General features: G+C 41.5%; 1 protein-coding gene across 1 annotated transcript; it reads left to right on the forward strand.

The window, feature by feature from the left end:
• Positions 1-3847: 3847 nt before the first annotated feature.
• On the forward strand, positions 3848-27362 carry LOC135571063 (NACHT, LRR and PYD domains-containing protein 3-like). Its single transcript, XM_065016870.1, has 11 exons — positions 3848-4014; positions 7805-7993; positions 14470-14586; positions 14856-14940; positions 15069-15297; positions 15663-17475; positions 17762-17935; positions 19293-19466; positions 22804-22977; positions 25611-25657; positions 26035-27362. The coding sequence occupies exons 2-11, from the start codon at positions 7821-7823 to the stop codon at positions 26562-26564; spliced, it is 3516 nt and encodes a 1171-aa protein (XP_064872942.1). The 5' UTR covers positions 3848-4014; positions 7805-7820; the 3' UTR covers positions 26565-27362.
• Positions 27363-27854: the final 492 nt, after the last annotated feature.

Genomic DNA, 27854 nt, shown 5'->3' on the forward strand with positions numbered 1-27854 from the left:
ATCAAATCTTGCTCCAGGGCAACTGTCCACTTGTATGTTTGGGTTATGAAATGGAGGGATTCTATTAACATTTGAGTCTCCCAAGACTAGTATTGGTTTATTTCCCTTAAAATTCCAATCCGCCACCTTGCCTTTTGGTCTGTCTTTATGGAACGATGGTTTCTGAAGGGTTGCTGGGGTTGGGGGTTGATGCTGGGGCTGAGGGCTGGGGTTGGGGTTGATGCTGGGGCTGAGGCTGGGGGTTGATGGTGGGGCTGGGGTTGGGGTTGATGCTGGGGCTGGGGCTGGGGCTGGGGGTTGATGCTGGGGCTGGGGCTGAGGCTGGGGTTGGGGGTTGATGCTGGGGCTGGGGCTGAGGCTGGGGTTGGGGGTTGATGCTGGGGCTGGGGCTGAGGCTGGGGTTGGGGGTTGATGCTGGGGCTGAGGCTGGGGGGGTTGATGCTGGGGCTGAGGCTGGGGTTGATGCTGGGGCTGAGGCTGGGGGTTGGGGGGCTGATGCTGGGGCTGAGGCTGGGGGTTGCTGGGGCTGAGGCTGGGGTTGGTGGTTGATGCTGGGGCTGAGGCTGGGGGTTGATGCTGGGGCTGAGGCTGGGGTTGGGGGTTGATGCTGGGGCTGAGGCTGGGGCTGAGGTTGGAATTCAAACTGGGGTTAGTATGTTGAGGCGCCAGTTATACAGGGGTCTCGGACTGGCAGTGACATGGTGTCTTTTGGGAGGGCTCAGATTGGTTGTTTTGGGTTGTTGCCCATTGTTTTGTCCATTAATCGTCATTTGCCCCTGGAACTGCCCAGTCCTAGGCTCACCCCTGATGTGGCGTCTCCTGTTGGTGAGAGCGATAGAGGTGAAATCCTTTCCAAGATTTTAACTGAAACATTGCTGTGTTTAGGGTTTTAACCAGGGGATTGGGAGTGTTGCTATAACATTGAGGGTTTCTGGCTGCAGGCCCTATGGTGGAACTCAACTGGGGCCTGAATTAAATTAGAGGTGTTAGTGGTTATAAATTCAAGGTTGGAGCCTATGGTGGGCGATGGGGACCAATGATACTTTGAATACTGTTCTCCTGGGTGGTCCCTGGGTTATTTAATCTCTGTGGGTCATGAGGGGAAGTGGAGGTAGGGGTTCTCATAATCTCCTTTCCTTTTACTTTGGAAGAAAGGGAGGGAGTGGGGGCCATGTTGTTCTTAGAATGAGATGGGGAGGGAGTGGGGGCCATGTTGTTCTTAGAATGAGATGGGGAGGGAGTGGGGGCCATGTTGTTCTTAGAATGAGATGGGGAGGGAGTGGGGGCCATGTTGTTCTTAGAATGAGATGGGGAGGGGATTGGGGGCTATGTTGTTCTTAGAATGAGATGGGGAGGGAGTGGGGGCCATGTTGTTCTTAGAATGAGGGGATGGGGAGGTTCTTAGAGTGGGGGGCTATGTTGTTCTTAGAATGAGATGGGAAGGGAGTGGGGGCCATGTTGTTCTTAGAATGAGATGGGGAGGGAGTGGGGGCCATGTTGTTCTTAGTATGAGATGGGGAGTTGGGGCAATATTGCTGACATCTCTCTGTGTCTGCGAAGGTGCAACAGGGGATGAGGGTGTTGAGGTACGGATCCCTATCTCAGTAGAAGATTGTGTCTGAGGAAGGAGGATACTGATTATTTAGCTTCTGGTTTAAAGAGCACTGTGCTGGGGTAGGGCGTGGCCCCAATGGTGATGATCGTTTTGAGAAGCCTGAGGCTTAACTAGAGGAGAGAACTTGGGTAAAGGAGGGAAGTCCTCCAACGAGGATGAGAAAGGAACTGGTGCTGAAGTGGTGGGCAGAGAAATCAACTGTGGTGGGGCCTGGATTTGAGCTGAGGCTGTATGCCAGGGGTTCTGTTGTTGTTCCAGTGGACCGGGAGCCAATGTGGTTATTGGCTGGGGGAGGCTGAGGGGAAGGGAGCTCTGTAGTGGGGTAAGAAAGGGAGTTGTCTGTTGTGAGTTTCTAAGGAATGGTTCAAAATTGTTTCCACTGTAGTGATGGTAGTGTGTGTCAGTTTGTGTGTTTATCTCTTATGTGCCCAGTCCACAGCTTTTGGGTTGGGGTTGGGGTTGGGTTAGGGTTAGGGTTAGGGTTGGGTTGGGGTTGGGTTGGGTTAGGGTTGGGTTAGGGTTGGGTTGGGTTAGGGTTGGGTTGGGGTTGGGTTGGGTTAGGGTTGGGTTAGGGGGGTTGGGTTGGAGCCAGCATGGTGATGGACATGAGTATAAGGTTTGAAGACATATAATTAATTCTGTATTGATGTGTTTTAACCAGACTTCTAGTCCCGTAAACAGAGAGAACAGGGTTATGGTTGGGTTAGGGTTGGGTTGAAGCCAGTATTGATGTGTTTTAACCAGACTTCTAGTCCTGTAAACAGAGAGAACAACATACATGGACTTGTGTTTAACACGGTTTCATGTATTTTAATCATGTTCATTTGTAACTCTCTCTGTATGACAGATTCTCAGTAGGTTTCCATAGTCCATTAACCTAACAGCCTGGCAGGTCTACACACACACACACACACACACACACACACACACACACACACACACACACACACAGAGAGAGAGAGAGAGAGAGAGAGAGAGATAGAGAGATAGAGAGAGAGACAGAGAGACAGAGAGACAGAGACAGAGATTGGGTATTGTGGGAATCTTTAATCAGGATGGCTCATTCGGCAGGTCATAGTCTATGTTTGTGAGAGAGAGAGGAGTGTGGAGACTGTAGAGGGGTAGACGGAGAGAAGAGAGAGAGGAGTGTGGAGACTCTAGAGGGGTAGACGGAGAGAAGAGAGAGAGAGGAGACCGGAGACATTATCACCACCTACCACTAGAGGGCGACTAATACACCGTTTTGTTAGTTTGTCATTTGTTCATGGTAAGAAAAGAAATTGGGAAGATTTGGAAGGATTCTGAATGGAGGAATGATCTAAGATCACTCCCAATGTGTTCTCCAACTCATAACACCTTTTAGAAAAAGGCTCAGTGCCATTATCCACACAAGGTGAGGTATTGAAAGGCGTGTCAATTTTGACCCCGAACCTTTAGAGAGAAAAAATATTACTTGTTAAACACAATCCCTTTCTCTGAGCCATATTGTATTAGTAGAAAATCATTTAATTTCACCATTTTGTTTGAGCATAAAATATAGCTTTGCGTCTTGGAATGATTTATTTTATAACATCATTTTTACAAATCTTTATCAGGGTGTCAATAATTTGGGACCCCGTTGTATCCTTCACAGTTAGAGATATGTTGAACCTGGATCATCATAATGATTCTACATGTTATAATATGAACCTGGATCATCATAATGATTCTACATGTTATAGTATGAACCTGGATCATCATAATGATTCTACATGTTATAGTATGAACCTGGATCATCATAATGATTCTACATGTTATAGTATGAACCTGGATCATCATAATGATTCTACATGTTATAGTATGAACCTGGATCATCATAATGATTCTACATGTTATAATATGAACCTGGATCATCATAATGATTCTACATGTTATAGTATGAACCTGGATCATCATAATGATTCTACATGTTATAGTATATGATCCATCATAATGATTCTACATGTTATAGGATCCATCATAATGATTCTACATGTTATAGTATGAACCTGGATCATCATAATGATTCTACATGTTATAATATGAACCTGGATCCATCATAATGATTCTACATGTTATAATATGAACCTGGATCCATCATAATGATTCTACATTTATAGTATGAACCTGGATCCATCATAATGATTCTACATGTTATAATATGCCATGGCCTTTACTGGCCAAAGGTTAAACTGCTGTTATGTTTATGATATACTATGGTGTTGTGTCACTAGACTTTGACCAGATATTATTACATCCAAAGATCAACTGAACCTAGAACATAGATACAGAGACACTTGTCATCAGGAAGGTTCTCTCTCAACACAACGGAAAATATCTCAATGACTTGACATGTTCTGGTTGTGAATTCAGGCTACAAGGTAAGACTCTTCCCAGGGATTATTGTAAAGTGTGTAGAGACATTCAATGTCTGGTGTTATTTTAGTATAGTGAATGACAGTAAAACACTCAGATGTAACAGTCCATTTCACCTGGGACAGCTACGTGACAGTTCAATCATACAAAATGGCGCTAACTGGGTGTAGTCAAGTCACATTCAATAACATGTTGTTCATATAGCTAACTGGGTGTAGTCAAGTCACATTCAATAACATGTTGTTCATATAGCTAACTGGGTGTAGTCAAGTCACATTCAATAACATGTTGTTCATATAGCTAACTGGGTGTAGTCAAGTCACATTCAATAACATGTTGTTCATATAGCTAACTGGGTGTAGTTCACATTCAATAGTTGTTCTAACTGGGTGTAGTCAAGTCACATTCAATAACATGTTGTTCATATAGCTAACTGGGTGTAGTCAAGTCACATTCAATAACATGTTGTTCATATAGCTAACTGGGTGTAGTCAAGTCACATTCAATAACATGTTGTTCATATAGCTAACTGGGTGTAGTCAAGTCACATTCAATAACATGTTGTTCATATAGCTAACTGGGTGTAGTCAAGTCACATTCAATAACATGTTGTTCATATAGCTAACTGGGTGTAGTCAAGTCACATTCAATAACATGTTGTTCATATAGCTAACTGGGTGTAGTCAAGTCACATTCAATAACATGTTGTTCATATAGCTAACTGGGTGTAGTCAAGTCACATTCAATAACATGTTGTTCATATAGCTAACTGGGTGTAGTCAAGTCACATTCAATAACATGTTGTTCATATAGCTAACTGGGTGTAGTCAAGTCACATTCAATAACATGTTGTTCATATAGCTAACTGGGTGTAGTCAAGTCACATTCAATAACATGTTGTTCATATAGCTAACTGGGTGTAGTCAAGTCACATTCAATAACATGTTGTTCATATAGCTAACTGGGTGTAGTCAAGTCACATTCAATAACATGTTGTTCATATAGCTAACTGGGTGTAGTCAAGTCACATTCAATAACATGTTGTTCATATAGCTAACTGGGTGTAGTCAAGTCACATTCAATAACATGTTGTTCATATAGCTAACTGGGTGTAGTCAAGTCACATTCAATAACATGTTGTTCATATAGCTAACTGGGTGTAGTCAAGTCACATTCAATAACATGTTGTTCATATAGCTAACTGGGTGTAGTCAAGTCACATTCAATAACATGTTGTTCATATAGCTAACTGGGTGTAGTCAAGTCACATTCAATAACATGTTGTTCATATAGCTAACTGGGTGTAGTCAAGTCACATTCAATAACATGTTGTTCATATAGCTAACTGGGTGTAGTCAAGTCACATTCAATAACATGTTGTTCATATAGCTAACTGGGTGTAGTCAAGTCACATTCAATAACATGTTGTTCATATAGCTAACTGGGTGTAGTCAAGTCACATTCAATAACATGTTGTTCATATAGCTAACTGGGTTTAGTCAAGTCACATTCAATAACATGTTGTTCATATAGCTAACTGGGTGTAGTCAAGTCAATTCAATAACATGTTGTTCATATAGCTAACTGGGTGTAGTCAAGTCACATTCAATAACATGTTGTTCATATAGCTAACTGGGTGTAGTCAAGTCACATTCAATAACATGTTGTTCATATAGCTAACTGGGTGTAGTCAAGTCACATTCAATAACATGTTGTTCATATAGCTAACTGGGTGTAGTCAAGTCACATTCAATAACATGTTGTTCATATAGCTAACTGGGTGTAGTCAAGTCACATTCAATAACATGTTGTTCATATAGCTAACTGGGTGTAGTCAAGTCACATTCAATAACATGTTGTTCATATAGCTAACTGGGTGTAGTCAAGTCACATTCAATAACATGTTGTTCATATAGCTAACTGGGTGTAGTCAAGTCACATTCAATAACATGTTGTTCATATAGCTAACTGGGTGTAGTCAAGTCACATTCAATAACATGTTGTTCATATAGCTAACTGGGTGTAGTCAAGTCACATTCAATAACATGTTGTTCATATAGCTAACTGGGTGTAGTCAAGTCACATTCAATAACATGTTGTTCATATAGCTAACTGGGTGTAGTCAAGTCACATTCAATAACATGTTGTTCATATAGCTAACTGGGTGTAGTCAAGTCACATTCAATAACATGTTGTTCATATAGCTAACTGGGTGTAGTCAAGTCACATTCAATAACATGTTGTTCATATAGCTAACTGGGTGTAGTCAAGTCACATTCAATAACATGTTGTTCATATAGCTAACTGGGTGTAGTCAAGTCACATTCAATAACATGTTGTTCATATAGCTAACTGGGTGTAGTCAAGTCACATTCAATAACATGTTGTTCATATAGCTAACTGGGTGTAGTCAAGTCACATTCAATAACATGTTGTTCATATAGCTAACTGGGTGTAGTCAAGTCACATTCAATAACATGTTGTTCATATAGCTAACTGGGTGTAGTCAAGTCACATTAAAACATGTTGTTCATATAACATATTATACGATTCGTATATTGTGGTTATTTAGTATCATAGTTCTAAATCATCTTTCAGAATATCAGAACATTTGTTGTTTTCTAAATTCCAATGAGCTCCTGCTTCCTGTGTAATTTGGTATGAAACCACTGAACATACTTTTCTTAACATTAATATTATGAACTGAATTCAGTAACAGCATCATAATATCATACCTGTTGAACAAAACAACACACTAGAATGAGAGAAATGAGAAATGAGAGAAATTATTAAAAGAGAAAGTGAGACGTTATTATTATTAATATTATTATTATTAACATTATTAGTTCCACTAGATGGATAAAAGGTGAAAAATATCAGTCACATGTTCATGTGATGCATTAAATCACCTGACTGTCTGGATGTGTCTGTTAGTAAATGATTAATTTCTCAAAGAGAATGAATAAATGTGAACAATTGACCTTCAATAATTATAATTGACAATCAATCAAATAATCAATCAAATAAGTTGTCACTGTGTTAACCACAACCAACATGTTGGATCTCTGTTTAGTTGTCACTGTGTTAACCACAACCAACATGTTGGATCTCTGTTTAGTTGTCACTGTGTTAACCACAACCAACATGTTGGATCTCTGTTTAGTTGTCACTGTGTTAACCACAACCAACATGTTGGATCTCTGTTTAGTTGTCACTGTGTTAACCACAACCAACATGTTGGATCTCTGTTTAGTTGTCACTGTGTTAACCACAACCAACATGTTGGATCTCTGTTTAGTTGTCACTGTGTTAACCACAACCAACATGTTGGATCTCTGTTTAGTTGTCACTGTGTTAACCACAACCAACATGTTGGATCTCTGTTTAGTTGTCACTGTGTTAACCACAACCAACATGTTGGATCTCTGTTTAGTTGTCACTGTGTTAACCACAACCAACATGCTGGATCTCTGGTTAGTTGTCACTGTGTTAACCACAACCAACATGTTGGATCTCTGTTTTAGTTGTCACTGTGTTAACCACAACCAACATGTTGGATCTCTGTTTAGTTGTCACTGTGTTAACCACAACCAACATGCTGGATCTCTGTTTAGTTGTCACTGTGTTAACCACAACCAACATGCTGGATCTCTGGTTAGTTGTCACTGTGTTAACCACAACCAACATGTTGGATCTCTGTTTTAGTTGTCACTGTGTTAACCACAACTAACATGTTGGATCTCTGTTTAGTTGTCACTGTGTTAACCACAACCAACATGTTGGATCTCTGTTTAGGGGACAGTTCTCTAAAATGAGTCTCTCTGGAGCGAGAAAGAAGGGGGGCCCTGCCTCTAAAATGAGTCTCTCTGAGGAGAGAGAGGAGGGGGACCCTGCCTCTAAAATGAGTCTCTCTGAGGAGAGAGAGGAGGGGGACCCTGCCTCTAAAATGAGACTCTCTGGGGAACATGACACCAAAGCTAAGAGGTGAGATTACAATGTTGTTTGTTTCTAAAACGTGTTTCCACCATTTTTTCACATGTGTTATTTATCAGACAGTATTGCTCAGGGGAACCTTGTCTGTAAAATATTGTTGTTAAAAGATTTTAATTCATAGATTTTAATTCACACACACAGACACACACACACACACACACAGACACACACAGACACACACACACAGACACACACACACACACACACACACACACACACACACACAGACACACACACACAGACACACACACACACACACACACACACACACACACAGACACACACACACAGACACACACACACACACACACACACACACACACACACACACACACACACACACACACACCTCCATAAAATTTTAGCATGACACAATCATTTAGCCTCTTAATTATGATCTAATATGTTGGCAGCAAAACTTTATAGTGTTTATTCTGATCGTTGTTACAAGCTGAATTCTGACAATATATCCGTTATATCAACACACTCTTCACTCCTGTTGAAACCAAAAAGGGTTTTATCTTCCTACAATATACAGAACCACTAAAGTTCTATATCGAACCCTTTATAGGAGGTTAGGAAGTGTCTGAGTATACAGTATATATAGAATATATATAGAACCCTTTATAGGAGGTTAGGAAGTGTCTGAGTATACAGTATATATAGAATATATATAGAACCCTTTATAGGAGGTTAGGAAGTGTCTGAGTATAGAGTATATATAGAATATATATAGAACCCTTTATAGGAGGTTAGCCTGTCTGAGTATACAGTATATATAGAATATATATTTAACCCTTTATAGGAGGTTAGCCTGTCTGAGTATACAGTATATATAGAATATATATCGAACCCTTTATAGGAGGTTAGGAAGTGTCTGAGTATACAGTATATATAGAATATATATAGAACCCTTTAAATGACGTTAGGAAGTGTCTGAGTATACAGTATATATAGAATATATCTATAACCCTTTATAGGAGGTTAGGAAGTGTCTGAGTATACAGTATATATAGAATATATCTATAACCCTTTATTAGGAGGTTAGGAAGTGTCTGAGTATACAGTATATATAGAATATATATAGAACCCTTTATAGGAGGTTAGGAAGTGTCTGCGTATACAGTATATATAGAATATATATAGAACCCTTTATAGGAGGTTAGGAAGTGTCTGCGTATACAGTATATATAGAATATATATAGAACCCTTAATAAGAGGTTAGCCTGTCTGAGTATACAGTATATATAGAATATATATAGAACCCTTTAAAGGAGGTTAGGAAGTGTCTGAGTATACAGCATATATAGAATATATATAGAACCCTTTATAGGAGGTAAGGAAGTGTCTGAGTATAAAGTATATATAGAATATATATAGAACCCTTTATAGGAGGTCAGGAAGTGTCTGAGTATACAGTATTTATGGAATATATATAGAACCCTTTATAGGAGGTTAGGAAGTGTCTGAGTATACAGTATATATAGAATATATATAGAACCCTTTATAGGAGGTTAGCCTGTCTGAGTAGACAGTATATATAGAATATATATAGAACCCTTTATAGGAGGTTAGCCTGTCTGAGTATACAGTATATATTTAACCTTTTATAGGAGGTTAGCCTGTCTGAGTATACAGTATATATTTAACCTTTTATAGGAGGTTAGCCTGTCTGAGTATACAGTATATATTTAACCTTTTATAGGAGGTTAGCCTGTCTGAGTATACAGTATATATTTAACCCTTTATAGGGCTCTTTGGTCAGAACTCTAGAGGTTCTTCTTCCCTGAATTGATATTCATTATATCCAAACACACTGGTGGTCAGGGAGGCATCTCTTTGTTTGAACGATGGCCCACGTCAACTCTGGCATTACTTACAGCAAACATTACAATACAATACAATACAATACAATACAATACATTACAATACACACATTACAATACATTGCAATACAACGAACCGATTGGCCACTACATTAGTTACAACAAACATGTCTCTTCTGCTCCGTTCTTAACCCCTCCTCTCTTCACTAGATGGACGGTAACTTTAGTGTTTAACCCCTCCTCTCTTCACTAGATGGACGGTAACTTTAGTGTTTAACCCCTCCTCTCTTCACTAGATGGACGGTAACTTTAGTGTTTAACCCCTCCTCTCTTCACTAGATGGACGGTAACTTTAGTGTTTAACCCCTCCTCTCTTCACTAGATGGACAGTAACTTTAGTGTTTAACCCCTCCTCTCTTCACTAGATGGACGGTAACTTTAGTGTTTAACCCCTCCTCTCTTCACTAGATGGACGGTAACTTTAGTGTTTAACCCCTCCTCTCTTCACTAGATGGACGGTAACTTTAGTGTTTAACCCCTCCTCTCTTCACTAGATGGACGGTAACTTTAGTGTTTAACCCCTCCTCTCTTCACTAGATGGACGGTAAACTTTAGTGTTTAACCCCTCCTCTCTTCACTAGATGGACTTTAGTGTTTAACCCCTCCTCTCTTCACTATATGGACGGTAACTTTAGTGTTTAACCCCTCCTCTCTTCACTAGATGGACGGTAACTTTAGTGTTTAACCCCTCCTCTCTTCACTAGATGGACGGTAACTTTAGTGTTTAACCCCTCCTCTCTTCACTAGATGGACGGTAACTTTAGTGTTTAACCCCTCCTCTCTACACTAGATGGACGGTAACTTTAGTGTTTAACCCCTCCTCTCTTCACTAGATGGACGGTAAACTTTAGTGTTTAACCCCTCCTCTCTTCACTAGATGGACGGTAATTTTAGTGTTTAACCCCTCTCTGTCCAAGGACCAAACTTTTGAATATTATTTTCGGTGCGCCTCAAGTAGGCTGGAAACATGACATTTACAACACCGTTTTTTTCTGATAACTAGTTCATTGCATCCGCCATGGAGCCCAGTTTCATAATATTATGTTATGTTATATAGTAATCGCTACAAAACAGGCCTTATTTTAGGTCATTCTTCTCCCTGCCAGCTCCTATTAGTTCTATTGAGCTCCGTGGAACCAATTCAATTCAAGGGCTTTATTGGCATGGGAAACATGTGTTAACATTGCCAAAGCAAGTGAGGTAGACAACATACAAAGTGAATATATAAAGTGAAAAACAACAAAAATTAACAGTAAACATTACACATACAGAAGTTTCAAAACAGTAAAGACATTACAAATGTCATATTATATATATATATACAATGTACAAATAGTTAAAGGACACAAGATAAAATGAATAAGCATAAATATGGGTTGTATTTACAATGGTGTTTGTTCTTCACTGGTTGCCCTTTTCTCGTGGCAACAGGTCACAAATATTGCTGCTGTGATGGCACACTGTGGAATTTCACCCAAAAGATATGGGAGTTTTTCAAAATTGGATTTGTTTTCGAATTCTTTGTGGATCTGTGTAATCTGGGGGAAATATGTCTCTCTAATATGGTCATACATTGGGCAGGAGGTTAGGAAGTGCAGCTCAGTTTCCACCTCATTTTGTGGGCAGTGAGCACATAGCCTGTCTTCTCTTGAGAGCCATGTCTGCCTACGGCGGCCTTTCTCAATAGCAAGGCTATGCTCACTGAGTCTGTACATAGTCAAAGCTTTCCTTAATTTTGGGTCAGTCACAGTGGTCAGGTATTCTGCCGCTGTGTACTCTCTGTGTAGGGCCAAATAGCATTCTAGTTTGCTCTGTTTTTTTGTTAATTCTTTCCAATGTGTTAAGTAATTATCTTTTTGTTTTCTCATGAGTTGGTTGGGTCTAATTGTGCTGTTGTCCTGGGGCTCTGTAGGGTGTGTTTGTGTTTGTGAACAGAGCCCCAGGACCAGGAACCAACTCACCTTCTGAACTTTCTATTCCCAGCTCATTGTTCTGCGTCACAATGACAGCTTCACTATTGTATCAATGACACCTGCCGGCATTACTGCTTGAACGCTGACGTCAGGTTACGTATTATCAACAGGGTTACAGCTGCTTGGTGAGCCTGATCACTGTTCGCCTGGATACACGTTGTGGTGACCCACAGTGTAAGCCTTTTCTGGTCATGGTTGACCATATTTGTTTTCAGAAAAAGGTATACCACCTAACTAAAACGAATGTCCCTGTCCTCTTTTTCAAGATAAGGCCAATTTAAACAGCCAGAATAATTTTTTTAAATGAAGAAACATCACTTTTTTTATGACTTGTTTCTAAATGGCTGCTGGGTAATTTGATAAGCATCGAAATGTTCGTTCGTAGACATCGGATTGAGTGAAAGCTGCGCAGTTTCACTGAGTTAGAAAACAAATGGACAGGTGTAGCTCACTGATTTGTAGATCTGACGCAGATGCTACCTCAGATTATGAGCCTATCAGGTGTCGTGAATGAGTTATGTAGTACCCACAGAAGGCCACAGGGAGGAGCAAGAGATCTATAAACCCATACTGTTTTTTTACATTAAAAACCCTGAACCTAACAATCAATCAAATGTATTTATAAAGCCCTTTTTACATCAGCAGATGTCACAAAGAGCTCTACAGAAACTCTATAATCAATTTTATCCTTGATCCCTAACCATACGTGTTACCCAGAGAAGGCCACAGCCCATACTGTTTTTTTTTTTATAAAGCCCTTTTTAACATCAGCATCTAACCCTACATATTACCTATTTTAGCATTAACATTAACCCTAATTATTTTAGAAACTGTTTTAGTAATAATATTATGTTAGTAAATACCATTATAGTACTAAATAGCACTGATTATTTTGTTAATCAAAACCTGTCTCAGCATTTTGCTGTTTTTGTTTTGTTATTTTATTATATTTATTATTGCAAGGCAGAACACTTGATCAACAAGCCACGTGTTTTATTTTTCAAATGTGGTTTGAACTGGGTGACCTGGAAACCTCTATGTGAAAGTCTAGCAATTGGCGTGTGAAAGATGGGGCAGGTTAGAGATCTAAGGAATTAACCAGAAAAATACACTTTATTCCTCAGCTGCCCCACCAATGTCTGTAAATAAATAACTTTTAATTGCAAAATGTCCAATAGATGGCAGCATATGACCACGAAGCATCAGTTATAGGCTACAAGCAGCAATATGATGGACCATGAAGCATCAGTTATAGTCTACAAGTAGCAATATGATACCCATAAGTGTAAAATGTCTTTATTCTCAGCACTTATACGACCCATTTTCTCCTCTGAGACACTTTGGCGATATGGACCCAGATCTCAAAATATTGTTATAAAAAAAACATAGAATGTTTGTTTAACATAATAATAAATAATTCATATTACTAATGTGCGCGCGTCCCCGTACAGAACCGTCCGCGTCCCCGTACAGAACCGTCCGCGTCCACGTTCGGTGTGGCGCCAAGGATATTGTCCGGTTACGCGCAGAGTGGACTGAGGTGATCTTGGGAAATAACGACAGAGTTTGTTACAGTGTTGAGACACCGAAGTTTATTGTTCAATTTGCTTTTTTCTTTGCGGTCAGGGACAGTATGAGTGTAGCCAGATCCTTTTCACTCTCTATCCTTGTTTCAATTTGTGTTTCACCGGATTCATCATCGAGACGAGGGACAGGCGAACGACCTGCTAGCTAGTCGGTACAGCTCGGTAATCTAGCTAGCTACTCTACCAGCAGCATCCTAGTTATCCTAGCTAGTCGGTACAGCTCGGTAAGCTAGCTAGCTACTCTACCAGCAGCATCCTAGTTATCCTAGCTACTCGGTACAGCTCGGTAAGCTAGCTAGCTACTCTACCAGCAGCATCCTAGTTATCCTAGCTAGTCGGTACAGCTCGGTAAGCTAGCTAGCTACTCTACCAGCAGCATCCTAGTTACCATAGCTACCACTACATCATCACCGGCTGTCTGCATTTCTTGTGGACCGATGGAGATCCCCGGTTGTTTCTTCCACCTGTTAAATCCCGGTGAGGCTTCTCCCTCTCTCGTTGACGGATGCTGGCTACCTCTGTCCGGTTCTCCTCTCTTCACTAGATGGACGGTAACTAGTGTTTAAACCTCTGTGTCCAAGGACCGAACTTTTGAATATTATTTTCAGGGCGCCTCAATAGCAGGTATTGAACCCCGGGTAAATAATCACTAGTCAGAACCTGAACCTCAGTATACATTCATTATAAAAATCATCTTAATATCTGATATTGTGAGTAAATAACCTCGAGATTGCGTCTTCCAGACCTCCAATAAATTACATCATTCAACCCTCCCGGTTAGTAAATTTACCTCAACATGCCCCCGGAGAAGGCAGAGTAACGACACCAGCCTTTTAGCGGGGCTGACAGACTGACTACAACGCTCGCGTAGCTAAATGAAATTCGTCATTTTAAATGACACACTGCTCGCGCGCGTTAACTAATGTCTAGAAGTCAGTTATATTTGTGAAACTCTTCTTATGTTTCCCCATCTGAGCTCAGAGTAGATGAGAGATATAATGTTTGTCTCTGTTGTGTTGAAGTCCAATCAAGCAGGAGAGACCAGCCTCCCCTGTTCCCAGCTGTGTGTCCATGAAGAGTGACCAGTCTATGGATCCTCCTCTAACCTTTAGAGAGGGAGACTTTTCTACTGAACAAAGGTAAGAAGAACTCATGGGTCCTGGTCAGTGAGTTAAACAACACTGTCTCTAGTCATTTCTCCTCTCCCATTTTCCCATTTATTGTTGTTGTTTTCATAATCCATAGGCTAATCCTTTTGTCCATTTTCATAGTCCTAAAACAATATTAAACAAACACAACATTCCCTCCCTCCGTGTGTGTGTGTGTGTGTGTGTGTGTGTGTGTGTGTGTGTGTGTGTGTGTGTGTACTCCCTGGATGAGGAGATGTAATCTAATGTTTTGTCCACAGAAACCAACAGGAGAGATCAGAGTCAGAGATTCTCAGTGGTCAGTCTTCCCAGAGTCATCAAACAGACCTGGCCTCCATATTCAGAGTATGTGGTCCTGTTATGTACATTTGTTTTTGTTTACCTCAAGTAAAGTTGATCTGTCAATCATTCATTAATGTGTTAATTAGAAGCATTTATTATCTTGCTTAACTTATTTACTTTATTTATTTCAGATGCTTGAAGAGAATATGATGACATTTGTGAAGAACGAGCTGAAGATGTTCAAGAGGATTCTTAGTCCAGAACTCCCAGAAGGCTTTGAGAGTCAGAAGCAGGATAAGGAAGTGGTGGAACCTGAAGATGAGAAGCAGGAGAGCAGTGCCAGAGAGGGGGCTCTGAAGATCACACTGCACATCCTGAGGAAAATGAACCAGAAGGAGCTTGCTGACACACTGGAGAAATGTAAGATCTGTCTGCCTCATGTTGAATGATGTTTTATAACATTTAAAAGCTGTAGCTAAAGTACAGCTAAAGTAGCTGTGTAACTCAATGATATTGTAGCAGCCTTAACACAACACCTAGTGACCTCATCAAGTAGCAGCAGGGATGTGTTGTGGTGATTCATTTAGAGAGAGAACATATACCATCAATAATACCAATAATAATATAATCAGTCACACCAGTCTGTAATGCATTATGAAAACATTTACACATTTATACAGTCAGTTAAGTGAATACATTATTATAATGTAAAACTTTATAACAGTCCTACAATACTGTAGACATTAAAACAGACGTAATATTAATATCCTCTGTGTTATTTCTAGATTCAGATGAGCTTGCTGTGATTTGCCAACGTGAACTCAAATCTAATCTAAAGAAGAAGTTTCAATGTGTATTTGAGGGGATCGCTAAACAAGGAAACCCAACACTTCTCAATAAGATCTACACAGAGCTCTACATCACAGAGGGTGGAACAGGAGAGGTCAATAATGAACATGAGCTGAGACAGATTGAGACAACAACCAGGAAACAAGCAAGACCAGAGACTCCAATCAAATGTAATGACATCTTCAAACCCTTAACTGGACAAGACAAACCTATCAGAACTGTGCTGACAAAGGGAGTCGCTGGCATTGGAAAAACAGTCTCTGTGCAGAAGTTCATTCTGGATTGGGCTGAAGGAAAAGCAAATCAAGATGTCCAATTTGTATTTTCATTCCCTTTTCGGGAGCTGAATTTGATGAAAGAGGACAAACACACTTTGATTGAACTTCTTAATCACTTCTCAATGGAAACCAAACAATCAAGAATCTCCAACTACGACAAGTACAAAGTTCTGTTCATCTTTGATGGTCTGGATGAGTGCCGACTGCCCCTAGACTTCCAGAAGAACAAGATCTGTTGGGACGTCACAGAGTCAACCTCAGTGGATGTTCTGCTGACAAATCTCATCAAGGGAAATCTGCTTCCCTCTGCTCTCCTCTGGATAACTACCCGACCTGCAGCAGCCAATAAGATCCCTTCAGGGTGTGTTGACCAGGTGACAGAGGTACGAGGGTTCAATGACCCACAGAAGGAGGAGTACTTCAGGAAGAGATTCAGTGATGAGGACCTGGCCAGCAGAATCATCTCACACATAAAGACATCAAGGAGCCTCCACATCATGTGCCACATTCCAGTCTTCTGTTGGATTTCTGCAACAGTCCTTGAACACATGCTGGAACATAAGAGAGAAGAGATGCCCAAGACTCTGACTGAGATGTACACACACCTTGTGGAGTTTCATACCAAACAGAAGAATGAAAAGTATCTTGGGAAAGAAGAGACAGGTCCACACTGGAATAAAGAGAGCATTCTGTCACTGGGAAAACTGGCTTTTCAACAGCTTGTGAATGGCAATCTGATTTTCTATGAAGAAGACCTGAAAGAGGCTGGCATTGATGTTAATGAAGCCTCAGTGTACTCAGGATTGTGCACACAGCTCTTTAAAGAGGAATGTGGGCTGTACCAGGACAAGGTGTACTGCTTTGTTCATCTGAGCATTCAGGAGTTTCTGGCTGCTGTATATGTGTTCCTCTCATTCATCAACAACAATGAGAATCTAATGGACCACAAGAAACCTCAATCAAAGTCCAGTACTTTTTCTTCACTGTTCAGAGAGAAGCCTAAAGTTACTGAAGTTACTTTCTACAAGAGTGCTGTGGATAAAGCCTTACAAAGTGAGACAGGAAACCTGGACCTTTTCCTCCGCTTCCTTCTGGGCCTCTCACTGGAGTCCAATCAGAAGCACTTACGAGGTCTACTGACAAAGACAAGAAGCAGCTCACAGAGCCACGAAGAAACAGTCAAGTACATCAAGAAGAAGATCAGGGAGAATCCCTCTCCAGAGAGGAGCATCAATCTGTTCCACTGTCTGAATGAACTGAATGACCATTCTCTAGTGGAGGAGATCCAAAGATACCTGAGATCAGGAAGTCTCTCAAAACCCAACCTGTCACCTGCACAGTGGTCAGCTCTGGTCTTTGTGTTGCTGACTTCAGAAAAGGAGCTGGATGTGTTTGACCTGAAGAAATACTCCAGATCAGAGGAAGGTCTTCTGAGGCTGCTGCCAGTGGTCAAAGCCTCCAGAGCTGTTCTGTGAGTAAATAAAATGACATATAAGAACTAATCATCAGGAAGAAATATTCAGTTCAGAGAAAAATATGTATTATAATATGTATAATATATTATATTGTAAAACATATTGAATAAATTCATTGATTTTCACATTAGTATAACAATATGACCATACAATTCTAGGAGACGGAAGATGAATCTATATGTTGTTTGGGAGAATAAACCAAATGCATCTACCATTGTCCTTCTACACTACTGGTGTTAAATTAACAGTGTGTTTGTGAAGTCATGATGATCTCTTTATCAGGCTGTCAGGCTGTGGAGTCACAGAGAAAGGCTGTGCTTCTCTGGTCTCAGCTCTGGAGTCAAACCCCTCACACCTGAGAGAGCTGGATCTGAGTAACAATGACCTGAAGGATTCAGGAGTGAAGCTGCTCTCTGCTGGACTGGGGAATCCCCACTGTAAACTGGAGACTCTGAGGTCAGTATTATCAGATATGAAAGCACTTTATGTATGTAGTTCTCCCATTTGAATTGTCGTAATTATTCGGTTATATTCACTTATAGTGTATTAAAGTAGTCATACGTTTAGTATTTGGTCCCATATTCCAAGCCTGCAGTGATTACATCAAGCTTGTGATTCTACTAACTTGTTGAATTAATTTGCAGTTTGTCTTGGTTGTGTTTGGGATGTTTTTCCTAATAGAAACTGAATGGTGAATAATGTCCTGTCATTTTGGAGTCACTTCACTTGTATTGTCAGTAAGAATAGAAGATGTTTCTGAACACTTCTACATTCATGTGGATGCTACCATAATTATGAATTAATCGTGAATGATGATGAATGAGAAAGTTAGAGGTACAAACATCATACCCCTCTGTTATTGGTAATGGTGAGAGGTTAGCATGTTTTGTTGTAGCCTCTGTTATTGGTAATGGTGAGAGGTTAGTATGTTTTGTTGTAGTCTCTGTTATTGGTAATGGTGAGAGGTTAGCATGTTTTGTTGTAGTCTCTGTTATTGGTAATGGTGAGAGGTTAGCATGTTTTGTTGTTGCCTCTGTTATTGGTAATGGTGAGAGGTTAGCATGTTTTGTTGTAGTCTCTGTTTTTGGTAATGGTGAGAGGTTAGCATGTTTTGTTGTAGTCTCTGTTATTGGTAATGGTGAGAGGTTAGCATGTTTTGTTGTAGCCTCTGTTATTGGTAATGGTGAGAGGTTAGCATGTTTTGTTGTAGTCTGTTATTGGTAATGGTGAGAGGTTAGCATGTTTTGTTGTAGTCTGTTATTGGTAATGGTGAGAGGTTAGCATGTTTTGTTGTAGTCTGTTATTGGTAATGGTGAGAGGTTAGCATGTTTTGTTGTAGTCTGTTATTGGTAATGGTGAGAGGTTAGCATGTTTTGTTGTAGCCTCTGTTATTGGTAATGGTGAGAGGTTAGCATGTTTTGTTGTAGCCTCTCATTTAAAATGTTAGCTTCACTGTCAAAATAGATATGGTGTGGACTGTATACTCAATACAATCTAAATCTGATACCTCACTGTCTAAATAGATATGGTGTGGACTGTTTACTCAATACAATCTACATCTGATACCTCACTGTCTGTCTTCTGACTGATACTGATTTTTAAACTGGTCTGGTCAGTCTACTATAATATTTGTTAATATGCATCTTTCTATCTACAAGCAATACTTGGAAAATGTGTCATTTCTAGGCTGTGCCTCTCTGGTCTGAGGCTAAACCCAACACGTTATTTGTGCACAGGTTACAGTAAAGCAGAGAAAGCTAAGCGAAATATTTTAATACATCCTGTCTGTCATTGTATTTCTTCTGTGTTTCAGACTCACTGGCTGTAAACTCACAGACACATCCTGTGAAGTGTTGGCCTCAGTTCTCAGTTCAAACCCCTCACACCTGAGAGAGCTGGATCTGAGTAACAATGACCTGAAGGATTCAGGAGTGAAGCTGCTCTCTGCTGGACTGGGGAATCCCCACTGTAAACTGGAGACTCTGAGGTCAGTATTATCAGATATGAAAGCACTTTATGTATGTAGTTCTCCCATTTGAAAAGTCGTAATTATTCGGTTATATTCACTTATAGTGTATTAAAGTAGTCATACGTTTAGTATTTGGTCCCATATTCCAAGCCTGCAGTGATTACATCAAGCTTGTGATTCTACTAACTTGTTGAATTAATTTGCAGTTTGTCTTGGTTGTGTTCTGGATGTTTTTCCTAATAGAAACTGAATGGTGAATAATGTCCTGTCATTTTGGAGTCACTTCACTTGTATTGTGAGTAAGAATAGAAGATGTTTCTGAACACTTCTACATTCATGTGGATGTTACTATGATGATGAATAATCATGAATGAATAGAGAATAATGATGAATGAGAAAGTTACTGAGGTACAAAGATCAGACCCCCTCTGTTATTGGTAATGGTGAGAGGTTAGTATGTTTTGTTGTAGTCTCTGTTATTGGTAATGGTGAGAGGTTAGTATGTTTTGTTGTAGTCTCTGTTATTGGTAATGGTGAGAGGTTAGCATGTTTTGTTGTAGTCTCTGTTATTGGTAATGGTGAGAGGTTAGCATGTTTTGTTGTAGCCTCTGTTATTGGTAATGGTGAGAGGTTAGTATGTTTTGTTGTAGCCTCTGTTATTGGTAATGGTGAGAGGTTAGTATGTTTTGTTGTAGTCTCTGTTTTTGGTAATGGTGAGAGGTTAGCATGTTTTGTTGTAGTCTCTGTTATTGGTAATGGTGAGAGGTTAGCATGTTTTGTTGTAGCCTCTGTTATTGGTAATGGTGAGAGGTTAGCATGTTTTGTTGTAGTCTGTTATTGGTAATGGTGAGAGGTTAGCATGTTTTGTTGTAGTCTGTTATTGGTAATGGTGAGAGGTTAGCATGTTTTGTTGTAGTCTGTTATTGGTAATGGTGAGAGGTTAGCATGTTTTGTTGTAGTCTGTTATTGGTAATGGTGAGAGGTTAGCATGTTTTGTTGTAGCCTCTGTTATTGGTAATGGTGAGAGGTTAGCATGTTTTGTTGTAGCCTCTCATTTAAAATGTTAGCTTCACTGTCAAAATAGATATGGTGTGGACTGTATACTCAATACAATCTAAATCTGATACCTCACTGTCTAAATAGATATGGTGTGGACTGTTTACTCAATACAATCTACATCTGATACCTCACTGTCTGTCTTCTGACTGATACTGATTTTTAAACTGGTCTGGTCAGTCTACTATAATATTTGTTAATATGCATCTTTCTATCTACAAGCAATACTTGGAAAATGTGTCATTTCTAGGCTGTGCCTCTCTGGTCTGAGGCTAAACCCAACACGTTATTTGTGCACAGGTTACAGTGTAAGCAGAGAAAGCTAAGCGAAATATTTTAATACATCCTGTCTGTCATTGTATTTCTTCTGTGTTTCAGACTCACTGGCTGTAAACTCACAGACACATCCTGTGAAGTGTTGGCCTCAGTTCTCAGTTCAAACCCCTCACACCTGAGAGAGCTGGATCTGAGTAACAATGACCTGAAGGATTCAGGAGTGAAGCTGCTCTCTGCTGGACTGGGGAATCCCCACTGTAAACTGGAGACTCTGAGGTCAGTATTATCAGATATGAAAGCACTTTATGTATGTAGTTCTCCCATTTGAAAAGTCGTAATTATTCGGTTATATTCACTTATAGTGTATTAAAGTAGTCATACGTTTAGTATTTGGTCCCATATTCCAAGCCTGCAGTGATTACATCAAGCTTGTGATTCTACTAACTTGTTGAATTAATTTGCAGTTTGTCTTGGTTGTGTTTGGGATGTTTTTCCTAATAGAAACTGAATGGTGAATAATGTCCTGTCATTTTGGAGTCACTTCACTTGTATTGTGAGTAAGAATAGAAGATGTTTCTGAACACTTCTACATTCATGTGGATGTTACTATGATGATGAATAATCATGAATGAATAGAGAATAATGATGAATGAGAAAGTTACTGAGGTACAAAGATCAGACCCCCTCTGTTATTGGTAATGGTGAGAGGTTAGTATGTTTTGTTGTAGTCTCTGTTATTGGTAATGGTGAGAGGTTAGTATGTTTTGTTGTAGCCTCTGTTATTGGTAATGGTGAGAGGTTAGTATGTTTTGTTGTAGCCTCTGTTATTGGTAATGGTGAGAGGTTAGTATGTTTTGTTGTAGTCTCTGTTATTGGTAATGGTGAGAGGTTAGCATGTTTTGTTGTAGCCTCTGTTATTGGTAATGGTGAGAGGTTAGCATGTTTTGTTATAGCCTCTGTTATTGGTAATGGTGAGAGGTTAGTATGTTTTGTTGTAGCCTCTGTTATTGGTAATGGTGAGAGGTTAGCATGTTTTGTTGTAGCCTCTGTTATTGGTAATGGTGAGAGGTTAGCATGTTTTGTTGTAGCCTCTTTAACTTTCTCACTCATTATTATTCATGATTCATTCATGATCTTTCTCAGTCAAGGCGTCACAGGCTTGATGTCTCATTGTGTTCGAGGAATATGGGACCAGATAAACTTTTGTCTAATCACTTTAAGTGTCAGAATAGTTATGACTTCTTCAAAAGGGGGGACTAGATACATTAAATTAATTTAATTTTTCTAAACGTTGAAACAGAAATGTATTAAAATATCCTCAAATAAAAGGTGACATTATATACTGTCACCTCATATGAAACATTTGATCTGAAATCCAAAATGCTGGAGTATAGAGACACATTTATTTACAGTACCTCTGTTATTGGTGCAGGCTGTCTGGTCAACCCCAACACATTATTTGTGCACAGGTTACAGTGTAAGCAGGGAAAGCTAAGTGAAATATTTTAATATAACCTGTCTGTCATTGTATTTCTTCTGTGTTTCAGACTCACTGTCTGTAAACTCACAGACACATCCTGTAAAGTGTTGGCCTCAGTTCTCAGTTCAAACCCCTCACACCTGAGAGAGCTGGATCTGAGTAACAATGACCTGAAGGATTCAGGAGTGAAGCTGCTCTCTGCTGGACTGGGGAATCCCCACTGTAAACTGGAGACTCTGAGGTCAGTATTCCTGTAGTTGGTCAACAAGTGATAACTGTTCACCAGATCCACATGTGTTTACCAGACACACATAGTCCACACCATATGTGTTTGGACAGTGAAGCTTACAGTTTAAAATTTGGTGCTCCAGCATTTTGGATTTGAGATATAATGTTTCACATTAGATGACAGTACATAATGTCACCTTTAATTTATCTGATTCAGGACACTGATATATCTGAATATGTTGAAAATATATACTGCCACTATTTTCACCACCAAAGAATATCAGTGTGATTTGAATATGATTTGACTCTTTGCAGGCTGTCAGGCTGTCTAGTCACAGAGGAAGGCTGTGCTTCTCTGGTCTCAGCTCTGAGGTCAAACCCCTCACACCTGAGAGAGCTGGACCTGAGCTACAATCACCCAGGAGACTCAGGAGTCAGACTGCTCTCTGCTGGACTGGAGGATCCACACTGCAGACTGAAGAAACTCAAGTATGTAGAGGGTTTATGTCAATGTTCATATCAGACATGTTGGACTTATCAGGCTAGTTAAGACAAACATTCTGACCACCACTTGGACAAAGTTATATACTGACTGTGTGATGTTATATGTTTGCGTGTCTCCAGTGTGTGTGTGTGTGTGTGTGGCCAGTGTGTGTGTGTGTGTCTGTCTCCTGTGTGTGTGTCTGTCTCCTGTGTGTGTGTCTGTCTCCTGTGTGTGTGTGTGTGTGTCTGTCTCCTGTGTGTGTGTGTGTCTGTCTCCTGTGTGTGTGTGTGTCTGTCTCCTGTGTGTGTGTGTCTGTCTCCTGTGTGTGTGTGTGTCTGTCTCCTGTGTGTGTGTCTGTCTCCTGTGTGTGTGTCTGTCTCCTGTGTGTGTGTGTGTGTGTGTCTGTCTCCTGTGTGTGTGTGTGTGTCTCCTGTGTGTGTGTGTGTCTGTCTCCTGTGTGTGTGTGTGTCTGTCTCCTGTGTGTGTGTGTGTCTGTCTCCTGTGTGTGTGTGTCTGTCTCCTGTGTGTGTGTGTGTGTGTCTGTCTCCTGTGTGTGTGTGTGTGTCTGTCTCCTGTGTGTGTGTGTGTGTCTGTCTCCTGTGTGTGTGTGTGTGTGTGTCTGTCTCCTGTGTGTGTGTGTGTGTGTCTGTCTCCTGTGTGTGTGTGTGTGTGTCTGTCTCCTGTGTGTGTGTGTGTGTCTGTCTCCTGTGTGTGTGTGTGTGTCTGTCTCCTGTGTGTGTGTGTGTCTGTCTCCTGTGTGTGTGTGTGTGTCTGTCTCCTGTGTGTGTGTGTGTGTGTGTGTGTGTGACTCCAGTGTGTGTGTGTGTGTGTGTCTCCAGTGTGTGTGTGTGTGTCATCAATGTGTGTGTGTGTGTGTCTCCAGTGTGTGTAATGTAATGTGTGTGTGTGTGTGTCTCCAGTGTGTGTGTGTGTCTCCAGTGTGTGTGTGTGTGTGTGTGTGTGTGTGTGTGTCTCCAGTGTGTGTGTCTCCAGTGTGTGTGTGTGTGTGTCTCCAGTGTGTGTGTGTGTGTGTCTCCAGTGTGTGTGTGTGTGTGTCTCCAGTGTGTGTCTCCAGTGTGTGTCTCCAGTGTGTGTGTGTGTGTGTCTCCAGTGTGTGTGTGTGTCTGTCTCCTGTGTGTGTGTGTCTGTCTCCTGTGTGTGTGTGTCTGTCTCCTGTGTGTGTGTGTGTGTCTGTCTCCTGTGTGTGTGTCTGTCTCCTGTGTGTGTGTCTGTCTCCTGTGTGTGTGTGTGTGTCTGTCTCCTGTGTGTGTGTGTGTGTCTGTCTCCTGTGTGTGTGTGTGTGTCTGTCTCCTGTGTGTGTGTCTGTCTCCTGTGTGTGTGTCTGTCTCCTGTGTGTGTGTGTGTCTCCTGTGTGTGTGTGTGTCTCCTGTGTGTGTGTGTCTGTCTCCTGTGTGTGTGTGTTTGTCTGTATCCTGTGTGTGTCTGTCTCCTGTGTGTGTGTGTGTGTGTGTCTGTCTCCTGTGTGTGTGTGTGTCTGTCTCCTGTGTGTGTGTGTCTGTCTCCTGTGTGTGTGTGTCTGTCTCCTGTGTGTGTGTGTGTGTCTGTCTCCTGTGTGTGTGTGACCAGTGTGTGTGTTTGTGTCTAGCGTGTGTGTGTGTGTTCAGTGTGTGTGTGACCAGTGCGTGTGTTTGTGTCCAGTGTGTGTGTGTGTGTCTGTCTCCTGTGTGTGTGTGTGTGTCTGTCCCCTGTGTGTGTGTGTGTGTGTGTCTGTCTCCTGTGTGTGTGTGTGTGTGACTCCAGTGTGTGTGTGTGTGTGTCTCCAGTGTGTGTCACCAGTGTATGTATGTGTGTGTGTGTGTCTCCAGTGTGTGTGTGTGTCTCCAGTGTGTGTGTGTGTGTGTGTCTCCAGTGTGTGTGTGTGTGTCTCCAGTGTGTGTGTGTGTGTGTGTGTCTCCAGTGTGTGTGTGTGTGTGTGTGTGTGTGTGTGTGTCTCCAGTGTGTGTGTGTGTGTGTCCTGTGTGTGTGTCTCCAGTGTGTGTGTGTGTGTCTCCAGTGTGTGTGTGTGTCTCCAGTGTGTGTGTGTGTGTCTCCAGTGTGTGTGTGTGTCTCCAGTGTGTGTGTGTGTCTCCAGTGTGTGTGTGTGTCTCCAGTGTGTGTGTGTGTCACCAGTGTGTGTGTGTGTCACCAGTGTGTGTGTGTGTGTCACCAGTGTGTGTGTGTGTGTGTGTGTCACCAGTGTGTGTGTGTGTCTCCAGTGTGTGTGTGTGTCTCCAGTGTGTGTGTGTGTGTGTCTCCTGTGTGTGTGTGTGTCACCAGTGTGTGTCCATTGTGTGTGTGTCTCCTGTGTGTGTGTGTGTCACCATTGTGTGTGTGTGTGTGTGTGTGTGTGTGTGTCCATTGTGTGTGTGTGTGTCTCCAGTGTGTGTGTCCAGTGTGTCCTATGTGTGTGTGTGTGTGTGTATATCCAGTGTGTGTGTGTGTGTGTCCAGTGTGTCGTGTGTGTGTGTGTGTGTCCAGTGGGTCCTGTGTGTGTGTGTGTGTGTGTCCAGTGGGTCCTGTGTGTGTCCAGTGGGTCCTGTGTGTGTGTGTGTGTGTGTGTGTGTGTGTGTGTGTGTGTGTGTGTGTGAGTTCAGGTGTATCCCTCAATGACTGTCTGTTCTTCTGCTTACCGCTACAGTGTGGAACATGGTGGAGAGAACAGAATGAAACCTGGACTTAGAAAATGTGAGTGTTGACTGCTGTGAAGAATATGACTAAGAATAAGTCTTAATTCAAGTTAAGTCAAAGTCAAAGACCAACATCATTACTGACTTGGTCATATTAAATATCAGCTGTAGTTCTACAGAAGCAGAAATCAGGGACACCAACGTTTACAAAGAGTTGCTTTGACTGTGTGTGTGCGTGCGTGCAATTAATGGGAATTAGTGAGTTTTATATTACCATACAGTATAACATATGATCATTCAACAAGTCTCAAGTTACCTTAACTTCTCCTTTTGATACCTAGAAACATCTACATTAAATTAATTAGTGAAAAGTGAGTTAACATTCCACTGTGAATGATGATGATTTCTAATATTGTGTCTGGTTTCATCCATCAGATGTCTGTGATCTCACACTGGACCTAAACACAGTAAACAGACGCCTCTCTCTGTCTGAGGAGAACAGAAAGGTGACATGGAGGAGAGAGGAGCAGCCGTATCCTGATCACCCAGAGAGATTTGAGGGCTATAGACAGGTGCTGTGTAGAGAGGGTCTGACTGGGCTCTGTTACTGGGAGGTAGAGTGGAGTGGGAGCAGGACTGTTATAGGAGTGACATATAAAGGAATCAGCAGAAGAGGAAAGGTTAATGACTGTGGTCTTGGATGTAATAACAAGTCCTGGAGTCTGGACTGCTATGACAACCGTTACTCTGCCTATCACAATCATTATCCCTCTACCATAGACGTCCACCCCTCCAGCTCCCACAGAGTAGGAGTGTATCTGGACTGGCCAGCCGGTACTCTGTCCTTCTATAGAGCCTCCTCTGACACACTGACCCACCTGATCACATTCACCTCCACATTCACTGAGCCCCTCTATCCAGGGTTTGGGGTTTGGGATGATGGCGACTCTGTGTCATTGAAATAAAAACCTGGCACACACACACACACATACAGACTGGACAAACACACACACACACACACACTGGACACTCACACACTGGACACACACACAGACACGCACACACACTGGACACACACACACTGGACACACACACACAGACATGCACACACACATTGGACACACACACACACCCTGGACACATAAACACACACACACACACACTGGACACACACACACACACACACTGGACACACACACACTGGACACACACACACACACACTGGACACACACACACGACATACACAGACACACTGGACACACACACAGACACGCACACACACACCCTGGACACATAGACACACACACACACTGGACACACACACGCACACACACTGGACACACACACAAACACACACACATTGGACACATGCACACACACACACATTGGACACACACACAGACACACAAACTGAACACACACACACACTCACACATCGGACACACACACACATATTGGACACAAATTGGACACACGCACACACACTGGACACACACACACACACACACACACACTGGACACACAAACACACACACACACAATGGACACACACATACACATTGAATTCACAAACCCTGGACACACACACACAGACACACACACACTGGACACAGGCACACAGTGGACACATACACACACACACACACTGGACTCACAGACACACTCATTGGAAACACACACACAAACACATTGGACACAAACACACACACACACATTGGACACACACACACACACACATTGGACACACACACACACACACACATACATATTGGATACACACACACAAACTCTCTAGACACACACACACACATTGGACACACAAGCACACACACTGGACACACACACTTACTGGACACACAAACACTCATTGGAAACACACACACACTCACACAAACACATTGGACACAAACACACACACACTCACACACACTGACACAATAACACACTGAACAAACATACACACTGGACACATAAACACACACTGGACTCACAAACATACTGGACTCAAACACACACACACACACTGGACACTCACACACTGGACACACACACACACACACACGACATACACAGACACACTTGACACACACACAGACACGCACACACAATGGACACACACACACCCTGGACACACACACAAGCACACATATTGGACACATACACACACACATGCTGGACACACACACTGGACACACACTGGGCACACACACACACTGGACACACACTCACACACAAACACACTTTACACACACAC

The sequence above is a fragment of the Oncorhynchus nerka genome, unplaced genomic scaffold, assembly GCF_034236695.1.
Source record: "Oncorhynchus nerka isolate Pitt River unplaced genomic scaffold, Oner_Uvic_2.0 unplaced_scaffold_812, whole genome shotgun sequence".
Taxonomy (NCBI): domain Eukaryota; kingdom Metazoa; phylum Chordata; class Actinopteri; order Salmoniformes; family Salmonidae; genus Oncorhynchus; species Oncorhynchus nerka.